The following is a 12,884-nucleotide window of genomic DNA, read 5'->3' as shown; positions in this document are numbered from 1 at the left end:
ATTTTTCTTTCTGTCTGTCTTTCTTTTTTTTTTTTTTTTTTCTCCCTTTTCTTCTGAGCCGTGTGGCTGACAGGGTCTTGGTGCTCCGGCTGGGTGTCAGGCCTGAGCCTCTGAGGTTGGGAGAGCCGAGTTCAGGACATTGCTCCACCAGAGACCTCCCAGCTCCACATAATATCAAACAGTGAAAGCTCTCCCAGAGATCTCCATCTCAACGCTAAGACCCAGCTCCACTCAATGACCAGCAAGCTACAGTGCTGGACACCCTATGTCACACAACTAGCATGACAGGAACACAACCCCATCCATTAGCACATAGGCTGCCTAATATCATAATAAGGTCACAGACACCCCAAAACACAACCCCAAAAAACACCTGGACATGGTCCTGCTCACCAGAAAGACAAGATCCAGCCTCATCCACCAGAACACAGGCACCAGGCCCCTCCACCAGGAAGTCTACACAGCCCACTGAACCAACCTTAGCCACTGGGGACAGACACCAAAAACAATGGGAACTATGAACCTGCAGCCTGTGAAAAGGAGACCCCAAACACAGTAAGTTAAGCAAAATGAGAAGACAGAGAAACACACAGCAGATGAAAGAGCAAGGTGAAAACCCATCAAACCAAACAAAGGAAGAGGAAAGAGGCAGTCTACCTGAAAAAGAATTCAGAGTAATGATAGTAAAGATGATCCAACATCTTGGAAATAGAATGGAGAAAATACAAGAAACGTTTAACAAGGACCGAGAAGAACTAAAGAGCAAACAAACAATGATGAACAGCACAATAAATGAAATAAATATTCTCTAGAAGGAATCAATAGCAGAATAACTGAGGCAGAAGAACAGATAAGTGACCTGGAAGATAAAATAGTGGAAATAACTACTGCAATGCAGAATTAAGAAAAAAGAATGAAAAGAATTGAGGACAGTCTCAGAGACCTCTGGGACAACATGAAATGCAACAACATTCAAATTATAGGTGTCTCAGAAGAAGAGGAGAAAAAAAAAGGGACTGAGAAAATATTTGAAGAGATTATAGTTGAAAACTTCCCTAATATGGGAAAGGAAATAGCCAAGTCCAGGAAGTGCAGAGGGTCCCATACAGGATCAATCCAAGGAGAAACACACCAAGACATATTAATCAAACTATCAAAAATTAAATACAAAGAAAAAGTATTAAAAGCAGCAAGGGAAAAGCAACAAATAACATACAAGGGAATCCCCATAAGGTTAACAGCTGATCTTTCAGCAGAAACTCTGTAAGCCAGAAGGGAGTGGCAGGACATATTTAAAGTGATAAAAGGGAAAAACCTACAACCAAGATTACTCTACCCAGCAAGGATCTCATTCAGATTCGACAGAGAAATTAAAAGCTTTACAGACAACCAAAAGCTAAGAGAATTCAGTACCACCAAACCAGCTTTACAACAAAGGCTAAAGGAACTTCTCTACGCAGGAAACACAAGAGAAGGAAAAGACCTACAATAACAAATCCAAAACAATTAAGAAAATGGTAATAGGAACGTACATGTTGATAACTACCTTAAATGTAAATGGTTTAAATATTCCAACCAAAAGACACAGACTGGCTGAATGGACACAAAATCAAGACCCATATATGTACTGTCTACAAGAGACCCACTTCAGACCTAGGGACACATACAGACCGAAAGTGAGGGGATGGAAAAAGATATTCTATGCAAATGGAAATCGAAAGAAAGCTGGAGTAGCTATTCTCATATCAGACAAAATAGACTTTAAAATAAAGACTATTACAAGAGACAAAGAAGGACACTACATAATGATCAAGGGATCAATCCTAGAAGAAGATATAACAATTGCAAATATTTATGCACCCAACATAGGAGCACCTCAATACATAAGGCAAATGCTAACAGCCATAAAAGGGGAAATCAACAGTAACACATTCATAGTAGGGGACTTTAACACCCCACTTTCACCTATGGACAGATCAACCAAAATGAAAATAAAGAAGGAAACTCAAGCTTTAAATGATACATTAAACAATATGGACCTAAAACTGACCATTTTAACCATTTTTAAGTGTACAGAGCAGTGCCATTAAGTACACTGTTGTGCAACCATCACCACTATCCATCTCCAGAACTTCTTCATCTTCCTATCTTTACAACCTAAAATTTTGTACCCATTAAACAATACTCCTCTTTCTCCCTCCCAGCCATCATTTTAAATCAGATTATATTGCATACATTTTGTATCCTCCTCAATCATCCAGAAAACATTAGTTGTATATGAAATTTAATCTTACACTGTTTACTATCATCGTTACTAGTGATTTTTGCACAACTGAACTCTTGAGACTCAACCATTATATCTAGAATTCAATCGTTGTTCCCCAAAGGGAATCTTCACCTACTGAATACATACATTCATAGCTAATAATGTACAGCTGACCCTTGAACAACACTGGGGTTTAGGGCACTGACCCTCTGCAAAAATCCCTGTATAACCCATAGCTGGCCCTCCGACTACGTGGTTCCTCAAAATCCTTGGATTTGACCAACCTCAGATAGTGTGGTACTGTAGTACTCACTACTGAAAACAAACCAAAAAACCAATGTACTAGTGGACCTGTGCAGTTCAACCTTGTGTTGTTCAAGGGTCAACTGTATTAGGCAAAGGAGCTGGAAGCAGCAGATTTGTCTCATGATAAAACTGGAAGCAAAGTAATCTACCTGCCTGGGGAAAGTTCTGGTGAGAGTGAGCACGAGAGGCTGGAAGGAAGGATGGTTAAGTAACCTGGCCGTGGCAGTGTGGGGCAGAATGTTATTATTGTTTCCACCCCAACTGGCCAATAGCAGATGGGTGTACTGCGATTCAATCCTGACACTACCTGTCCAGAGTTAGCACAGACCCCACAGGTTGAAGGCAAGTCTTCCACAGACCTGCCGTCACGTCAGACACCAGCTGCAGTCTCAGGGGTTCTCCAGGCCACCCATACTTCTGACCATCTGGTTACAAATTTGGGGGTTCCCACAACCCTCCAGTTCTGATAATTCACTAGAACAACTTACAGAACACTGAAAAGTGTTACTTACTTTTAAGTTTTACTATTAAGTTTTATTTTAAAGAATACACAGAAGGCAAGGTCTGCGAGGGCGCACAGGGCATCGGGGCCCTCTCGCCATGAAATCAGGGCACATCATCCTCCTGGCAAATTGATGCGGTCACCAACCAGGAAGCTCCACTGAGCCTCAGTGTACAGAGATTTTATTGGGCCTTCATTAGGCATGATTGATTAACTCATTGGCTACATGTCTGAACTAAATCCCCAGGGTTCTCCCCTCCCAAGTGAGTAACCTCATTAGCACAACAAAGACACACTGATCTCAGGAAATCCCAAGGGTTTTTAGAAGCTCTGTACTAGGAACCCAGGACAAACACCAGACAAATTCATCATTATATTGATAGGAAAAACACAGGTAGCAATGAACATGTCTGCTGACAGAAAAGATTATGTTAATAGGAGGAGTTACTATATATGCATATTAAAAAAACAAAAGTAATCTTAAGGAGAACGAGAAACAAAATGTATCAGTAAGAAGACTAGAAACAAGATGCTTCCCCAAGGGAAGCTGGAAGAAAAGAACTTGATCAACCCAACTAAAGATGGGAAAAAGAAGGGAGAAAAAAAGAAGTAGCAGAAGAGATGGTAAGTAGAAAACATAAAACGTCATGGTAGAAATCACGAATTCCTAGAAATCAAGAAGAAAGTGACAATCCAATACAAAAATGGGCAAACGGTATAAACAGGTAAACACCAAAGGAAAAAATACAAATGGCCAACAAAAATGAACAGTGGAGAGGAAAATGCAGACTGATACAAGGTAATGTTTTTCCTTCATCTGACTGGCCAAAGTTTAAAAGGGCTGGGACTTCCCTGGTGGTGCAGTGGTTAAGAATCCGCCTGCCAATGCAGGGGACATGGGTTTGAGCCCTGGTTCGGGAAGATCCTACATGCCGTGGTGCAACTAAGCTGGTGAGCCACAACTACTAAGCCTGCACTCCAGAGCCTGCAAGCCACAACTACTGAAACCCACATGCCACAACTGCAGCTAGAGCCCGTGCTCTGCAACAAGAGAAGCCACTGCAATGAGAACCCTCTGCACTGCAATGAAGAATAGTCCCCGCTTGCTACAACTAGAGAAAGCCTATGCGCAGCAATTAAGACCCAACACAGCCAAAAATAAATAAAGAAATAAATTTATTAAAAAAAAAAAAGGTTTAAGAGAACCATCTCCTCTGCAGGGAGGATCTGGGCTGGCCTTCTCATGCAATGTCGGGACAGGTACAGCATTTTTTGAACAGCTTGGCAGGATCTGTCAATATTTTAAATGTAAATACATACACTTTTACTTGGCAACTCCACTTTTAGAAAACTACCCTACAGAAACATTAGTGACATTATTTGTAACAGTGACAACTAACAAATAAATAAATGTCCACCAACAGGGAAAAATGGTTAAATAAATTACGGCAGTTCCGTATTGTGGAATACTAAGGAGTGGTTAAAAAGAGCAAGGTAGATCTATGTAAATGGACACAAAAGATATCCAACTGTCGAATGAAATAAAAGTTAAAATTACGTAAAAAAATGAAAACCTAGAACAATATATGTTCTATGATTCTATTGTTTTTTTTTAACCTACCCATCTACCAATCTACCTACCTACCAATCTATGCGTAAATGTGTCTGTAAATTCATATAAATAAGTGACAGGCTGACGATCCCTTATTTGAAACCTCAGAACTACGTGAGTTTCAAAGTCAGAATCTTTCCGATTGTTAAGGTAAAATGGGGGATATACCACACATTAAGTACCCTCTCCAGGAGAGCCTGCAGCAGCCTTCATCATCAAACTCATTAATATGTTTACAGTGAGATGTGTGACTATTTACAGTAGTAGGATAGATAATGGCAAGCCTCATGCTTGTTCAGATCAGACTTGCTACCACATGAAGACAGGTCGGATTTTACTGCCCCAAAACTATGAAAACAAACAAACGAAACCCTTGGTTTTGGATAAATGAACTATGTGTCAACTAAGATGATATCTGGGATGGGGAAAGGAACAAGGAAAGGTGAAGAGGCACTGACATTTCCTGTTCTACATTATTCTGTTCATTTGAATATATTCATAATAAGAATGCATTTCTGTTATCAGTTGTCAAATTAAAACCCATATGTAAAATTAAAAATGAGGAAAGATGCTTCAGAGAGTACAGAGAAGCCCAGAGGTGCAAAGAGCAACCCCAAATCTGGGAACTGCCCCAGAAGCTCCTGGAAACATTCAATAAATATTTCCTGAAACAGCACAGAGGATATGAGTAGGAAGTTCTGGTTCTCAAATACTCTTTCTGTATTGGCTGGTCATTTGTTTCTCGTGCTCAGAAAACGTTCACTGAGCACTGCATATGGCAAGCACCTCAAGTTCTAGGGTCAACATTTTTGAAAGAAACTGACACTTTAATCATTCCAAGGGTTCAGTCAGTCCAGTGGTGCCAGGCAGACCGTCCACGAGGCTGGGTGAGAAGGTATTAAATGAAGCACACGATGACTGTCTACAGGTCAGATCTGGATCTCAGGGAACCATCCTGGTTCCTCCAGATCACGTCAGGCTCCGTTGCCAAGGCACCACCATCGCCAAGGCACCACCGTCTCCAGCAAGCACACCCTCCGCGGCCTCTGCTCTGGAGGACCGCAGATGAGACTGGAGCTCCCTCTCCCTGCCTCCCCTGTATGATGCTGGAGGAATCTGCATCCCTCTGTTTCACCCCAGGTATTCAACAATCTCTGAACTGCTGGAGTTCAGCACAGCCACTGGCCCCCGCACCACCTTGTCCTCAGGCAGGTATTGACAGATGTCTGGGCCCTCACCCCCTAATCCACTCTCAGCTTCAACACCAGTCTCACAGGCTTCCTCTGTCCCCTGCAGCCTGGATTCTTCATCTTCATCTTCGTCTTCCATGCCAGTGACCCTGCAAACTCCTAGCTCAAGAAGGTCTCGTCTGCTTCCGTTCCAGTCTCCACCGGGCTTCACCATCTCTCCACACTGTTCCCCCTTCCAGCTGCCAAACTCTCAAATCTTAAACCGGGAGCGGTGGCCTCTTTCCTCTTGCTGATGTACTTGATCCATCACCGCAGCTGATTGTGAGCAACAATTATTTTACTACATCTCCACCCCAGCTCAACTCAGAGTCAACTGCTATCAAATTAGGTACGCACTCAGCCTGACCTTCGCATGGTGCTACAATGCAGGCCCAGCCAACTTCCTCACTTCCCTCTCATGCCTTCCCTCCTGTCTGGCTAGGCTGGAATATTCAGTGTTTTGTGAACTCTCCTTGCTTTCCACCTCCCAGCCTTTGCTCACCTGGAAAGTCCTCCCTTCACATCTCTCCTCATCAGCATCCTATCAGTCTTCTCAGGGTCTGCCTCTGGTTCCTGATTCCCCCTGATCAGACCTAATCTCTCCCTCCTTTGAAGCAACTAAGAACTGTGTACCTCTCATGGCACTGCCTTCATTTTGAACTATGGCACCTGTGGATGTCTGAGTTTTTATACCGGATAGCAAGCAAGTTGGAAATGCCCAGTGCAAGGTAGGCCCTTGAGGCTCACTGTCTGAATTCACACCTTCATGGTTAGTTCACAGACTCCATAGGCTAATAAGGTCAAAGTCACAGACTCTGACCTCCTGGGGTCAGCTAGGTTTGCTATAACCTGTTTATGGCTTCTGGGAACAATCGTGACCGTGGTCACAGGGAGAATGTGTGAGTCAGTGTCACACTAGATGAACGAAATATGCCCAAAAATCACTCTGAATGTGCATGAGACTTTAATAAAAAGATGTATCAGGAACACAGTTACCCACCCACCTTACACGTCATCTAATCTAACTAGCACAAAAATTTCTAGGGGAGGTGTTTTCTTATTTTAAGACTAACACTAAGGTCTCAGTTGAGTTGACTAAGTCAGGTTAAGCAAGGTCACCCAACGCTAAGTGTTAGAATTGAGATTTTAACGTGGGTCTGACTCAGAGACCAGTGCTCTTTGAAATTCCCCACATCTGTAAACTTGTACACTTGTGACCTGTGTACTCACAAATATACTCTCAAGTATATTCACTGGTATACTCACAAGTATACTTGTGACTTATATATTCACAAGTCACGTTCACTCCCACATTGACGAGGTCACAGGTACAAACATATCTCATATTGTAGCTTACTCTATTTTTATGTCTTTTAAAAAAAATAAAATTTATGGGCCAAAAAAAAATAAAGTGAAACAACACCGTGGTTAAAAGAGCTTCCAGGAAATGCAATCAAAACCATAGTGAGATATCACTTCATATCTGTTAGAATGGCTATTATCAAAAAGACAAGCAATAATATGTGTTGGCAAGGATGTGGAGAAAGGGAAACCTTTGTACAGCGCCGACTGGAATGTAAATTGGTGCAGCCAGAGGGATATTTTGGTATATTTCTTCCAGGCATTTTCAACATGTAGCTTTTTTCCATACTTGAAAAATAGTTTTTCCATAGTTTCCATGTTGTATAAACAGTTGTACACTCTGGTGGGTTAGTTTTTTTGCACTTATTATAACAGATATTTTCTGATGTCACTGAAATCTCTTCCTGAACGTCACGTTTACTGGTGATGCTTCCTTGTCTACCATTTTCCAGTGCTTAAGCTTTGGGGCCGTTTCTGGTTTGCTGTTATAATGTGCAGGGCACAGGACTTTTTTCTCTAGAAACCTCAGCTTAGGTCTTTAAGATCCATTCCATTACAGAGAAGTAAGCGGGCAGCAGTCAGCTCGCGGAACAATTTCTCTTACTTTAAGAAAAGCTTTCAGGGGCTTCCCTGGTGGCGCAGTGGTTGAGAGTCCGCCTGCCGATGCAGGGCACACGGGTTCGTGCCCCGGTCCGGGAAGATCCCACATGCCGCGGAGCGGCTGCGCCTGTGAGCCATGGCCGCCGAGCCTGCGCGTCGGGATCCTGCGCATCGGGAGCCTGCGCATCGGGAGCCTGCACGTCGGGAGCCTGTGCTCCGCAACGGGAGAGGCAACAACAGTGAGAGGCCCACGTACCACACACAAAAAAAGAAAAGCTTTCAATATAAAGGTCAATTTTGGAGTCCTTAGAGAGATTTAAATAATCAGCATTCAGAAAGACAGTGGATCTAGTTACACACAGTGGTACTTTAGGGTCGAGTAATTGTTTTAACCTTTCACCTAGCGCTCTCGCCCTACAGCAATCTGAAACCAGGGCTGGGAGTCCCGAAAGGCAACTTCTCCCAGGGTTCGCGCTCCTGCCGCCCGGACACACCCGCGCAGGCTTCTGAGTGCGGGCAGCGGCCCGGGTCCCCTTACCTGGGCAGCGCCAGCTCCTCCTCCGCACGGTCCCAGGAGCTGGCGAGCGAGGGCAGCGCCAGGACCCCGTCCAGGTCGAACACGGCAGCACGCAGCGCCATGACTGCCTGCACCTCAGCCTTCCACCCAGGTACAGACCGCTGCGAGGAGATGGACGAAGGCCGGGGCGCGGGACCAGAGCGGCGAGCCGACGCGGCCTCCCAAGTCGAGTTCGGCCCCGCCCAAGCCCCCTGTCCTGGCCCCGGCTCCGCCCCTGCCCCGGCTTCCGCCCCGCCCTCTGTTCTGGCCCCGGCGCCTCCAACCCCCTTGCCCTGGCCTCCGCCTCGCCCCCTGTCCCGGACTTGACCACGCCCCACAGCCGCCCCAACCCCTCGTCTTGGTGCCGCCGGCGTTTCGTCCCACCGGGCTTCACTTGATGTACCCGCACCCACCGCGGCCCGGGCTCCATCTCCACCGCCTCCCGGCGCCTGGACCTGGGGCTAGAATCTCACTTCGGCCCGGAGAGAAAGCGGGCCTGAGAAAGAGCCAGAGGCCACAGACCCTTGAGAGAGAGAGATGCCAAAAGTTTCTTCATTAAATATTTGGATCCTCTATATTCGTTTTGGTTGTCATATCTAGTAAAGTAATAGCTTTGTTGCCCTTCTTTTCTAGATTCTGTACATATAGTTACAGGTCTGTCACTATCCTGACCATGAGCCTCTAGTCACACTCTTCTTTGTCAAAGCAAAATGTATTTCTAGAATAAAATATCATGCTCCAGGTATTGTATGCCAACCCAGAATACGTCCATCCCAGTCTCTTGTGAAATGAAGTTTAGAAGGAATACATGTGAACTATGATTACCCCTTTGTACAGCCTTCTTGTACTAATGCTGCCTAAAAAGGTTTGAGCTTTGTTTTAAACCACACTCTTGGCTCATTTGTGTTTCTGGAAAACCTAAGCCTTAGGAGTGTCCGAGCTGTGCTTGCAAATGGGTTGTTGGACTCTTTGTGCCTTTGTAGTCAGCTCCATGAATTAAAACATACTCCTGGCCTGATGTTCCAACTTGCCATGAGCACAGCTCAGGACATAGGTGCCGAAGACCTCCCTCCCTCCTTCACAGTGTCATCTGTGAATTTACCCAAGATATTTTCCCCATTTAGCTAGAAGAGGTAGATCCCTGCTGAAATCAAGAAAGACTTGATCTACCAACCATCAGTCTGATCGACAAGAGAAATGAGTCTGCCTTGGGGTGTCTTGTTCTAGTGAACCAGGACCACACCTGCTTCTCTTGTTTTATAACCTCTTCTGCGATTGTGCCTGAGACAGTTAGTGTTTTCTGAGATCCGCTCCTGAGAAGCAGGAAATAATTAACCACCCCAAATGTTGTAGAAATAACTGAAAAAAAAATTCGATATTGCACCTGGACGACGCTGGGTGACCTGTTTCAGAACACTTTCAGTGGAGTTTTTGGAGATAGACGCTAGATTACCCTAGATTTGAAGACTGAGTCAGGGTTAAAGTGAATACATACAGTAGTCACTCAAGAAGTTGGTGATCTCAAAAGTAAAATTGAGTTAAAAAAAAGAAAGCAAATGACAGCCTGCTTATGTAGTATGAAACCACTTAAATTGAAATCTCCAGTTTAGACTTCCCTTTACCTCCACACTTGCATATGCAATTTCTTATTCAGCACCTCCTCATGAATATCTCATAGGTTATCTCGAATTTTTCATGACTGAAACAGAACTCTGGCTGCATTCCCACCTCCCAAGCCTGCTCCTGGTCTTACTAAAGGGCCTTCCCTTCCAGTTGCTCAATTCAAAGAACTTGGACCCCTGGTTTCCAGCTAGCCCCTGTGTCCTTGAACTCAGTCCCAGTGGTGGCCAGCTGATTGGGGCAGAGGTGACAGCTTCCACATCCGTGGTGGTGTTTTTCTGGGAGACTTTCTTAAAGGCCCAGTCTGAGGCTCACTACGCCATTCTTTTCAAAGATTTTGCAGGTTCCTAGTTTCCTGTATTCAATCTCTCCCTATTTAAATTAACTAGAGTGATTTCTGTTGCCTGACTGGTGCAGTACTGTTTAGGAATACATGTATGTGTTTGTAAAATGTAGCGAAGTGAAGAGAAAGGTCACACTGACCGAACTGGATTTTATAAATCCCCCTTAAAAAAAAAAAAGAAACTTAGAATATGAGACTCCACTTTAGATGGAAATCATCTTTGGTGAAATTATGGAGCTGTCTTACGGACCTTTGTTTATTCCTGGGCTGTAAACTATAGCACCTGGTGAGTTACGGAGCTTCCTGGATGAATTGCTGAGGCAAAGATTAGAGGTCTCGACTGCATTTTATTGTGCTCTGCTCTTTGTCATGGGTCATTGTCCCGCTGTGCTTTCTGCCACCCAAGGTACGGGAAGATGAGAGCTCACTCAGCTGGGCTATGGAAAAGGGATATCTTTTTGAAATGTACATCCTAACCCTTATGTTTGCTAATTTGAATATTTATAAAATTTGTTTTAGGTGATAGCACGGATTCATAAAACATGGCTAATGTAGTCGTGAAAATTCAGAAGTTACGTCTGCCGTCAGTCACTAAATTTGTATTGAACTCATTACACTGAACTCATTAGATTTCGTGTTGGATTTCCTGCCCCTGCTACCCCTTCTCACCTCCTGCTAGGCCTTGGTTTTCCAACGCTACTTTAACACTCTGTTTAATACCTAGTGGTTGAGAGAGAGGTTCACACTGCTGCTTCTCCTGCTGTAGGTGTTTGAATCAACCTTAAAGTTGTCTCAAGCTGTTTTCTAAACCCACATTCCACCTGAAGCTTTGTCTTTCTTTCGTGCAGCAAATGAATTTCTTTTATTCATTCAACAAATATGTAGGGAGCACCTGCTATGTGCCACGTGCTTTCTTGGCAATTGGGATTCACTGGTAAATAAAACAGACAAAAAATAGAGATGACCAAGAAGTTTCCATTTTAGTGGAATGATGAATTCAAGGAGTTGCCAGTTGTTTGTGGGACAATGAGAAAAATGAGACAGGGAATATTGATAGTGGCTACTCGTCGTGTTTCTTCTTTGTCATTGTTTTGGCTGCCAACACCTATAAGCTCTTGCTACATTTGGAAAATTCTGCCCCGTAGTGGACATCTATCATTCAGAGATGCACAATGTCCTTCAAACATCGCTCTAATTTAATATCTCACATTTTGAGTTCTACCTTCTTAAGGTAGCCTCCACAAACACCACGTTAGCTGGGCTCCCTTAACACTGATCACGTGACATGGGCTCTGCCAGTCACGTGAGAGTTGGGTATGGGAATGAGCAAACTGAAGCAACAGCTGTGTGAACTGGAACTTTCTTCCAGCCACAGCAGTAGCAGAAGCATCTAGTTTTGATCTCGGAGAGACAGCAGGGGCTAGAGGTCATAGGCAAAGTGGCCCTGATTCTTTACCCCGTTTGAAAGCTAGAATGTTTCCAGGAGGCAAAAACTGTAAAAACAGGTACGAAGTTTATTATTAGAGACACGGCGTAACCTGTGGGAGAGCCCACAGAGAAGCAGTTTGTTTATTTAAGACAGAAGCAAGGCAGAAATACACACCCAGAGAACAGTCCTGGAGTCCTGAATGAGGAGGCAGTAAGGAGGTGATTTAAATCACTTCCATAGGGCAGTCCTTCCAGGTCTTTGTTTACACTTGGCGAATTATCTTGTTTCTTTTTTCACACTTGGCTGGTCCCAGGACACTCCCCAACATGCATGCGCAACTTTTTGTTAAGGTGGATCCCACTGCAGAGGCCTGTGGGTGCATGTCCACACTATTATGCAGTGGCATCCCCTCCCTTTCTGACCCACAAGGAGCCTTCCTGCGCATGTGCAGTCAGGGAAGTTTTCCTGACCTCAGGAGTGGCCGTCTTATCTCTTTATTTCAGCGGAGCTCAGCTTCTGCCACTAGCTTTGTCCTTGGAGTGTCTGGGTGAGAACAAAGCTTCAATTTTACTGCCCTTGACAAACACCAGCTGTCCAGCCCAGGGGACCATCTATCTCCTCTCTCAGATTCTCTGGGGAGGCTGAGACGGAGCTTCTCCAGTCTAGCTCTGGCTGTGCATGGTGCCAATGGGGTGACACAGTGATGGCTTTGTTAAAATTGTACCTGGTGTGGTTTGCTGTCACTGCATTGCTCTTGGCTGTGTGGTTTCCACACCTGCTTCTCTTGTCCTCCCTGAGATGCTGTGAGATATCAGTATCCTATAATGAGACCCTTTCTGCTTATAAGACTGGGAGAAATGTCTGTGGTTGCAAAGAAGAACTCTGTAAGACGTAGCCACCTTATGAATCTTAGAAGGAAGAGCCACTCTGACCATAGAATCCAAAAATGCTAAGGGCTCACGTTCTCAGGCGAAGGCCTGTGAGCTTAACTCAGCAAATCAGACGCACCCAGTCCAGACTTTACAGCAGGAGCTGGTGAGGTGAGCAGGGCAAGACGAG

General features: G+C 44.5%; 1 protein-coding gene across 1 annotated transcript in view; it reads right to left on the bottom strand.

Moving 5' to 3' along the window:
- EPHX2 (epoxide hydrolase 2) overlaps positions 1-8,607 on the bottom strand; it is a 57,523-nt gene extending 48,916 nt beyond the window's left edge. The window contains exon 1 of the mRNA XM_027087929.1: positions 8,416-8,607. Within this exon, the coding sequence (XP_026943730.1) occupies positions 8,416-8,516 (101 nt within the window). The 5' untranslated portion in view covers positions 8,517-8,607. The remainder of the gene's footprint in view (positions 1-8,415) is intronic.
- Between the last annotated feature and the right edge of the window lie 4,277 nt (positions 8,608-12,884).

This window comes from Aethalodelphis obliquidens, unplaced genomic scaffold (assembly GCF_003676395.1).
Source record: "Aethalodelphis obliquidens isolate GAN/ISIS:26980383/991018 unplaced genomic scaffold, ASM367639v1 scaffold61, whole genome shotgun sequence".
Classification (NCBI taxonomy): Eukaryota; Metazoa; Chordata; class Mammalia; order Artiodactyla; family Delphinidae; genus Aethalodelphis; species Aethalodelphis obliquidens.
The sequence above is the reverse complement of the archived record's forward strand: the minus strand, read 5'-3'. Positions and strand labels throughout refer to the sequence as shown.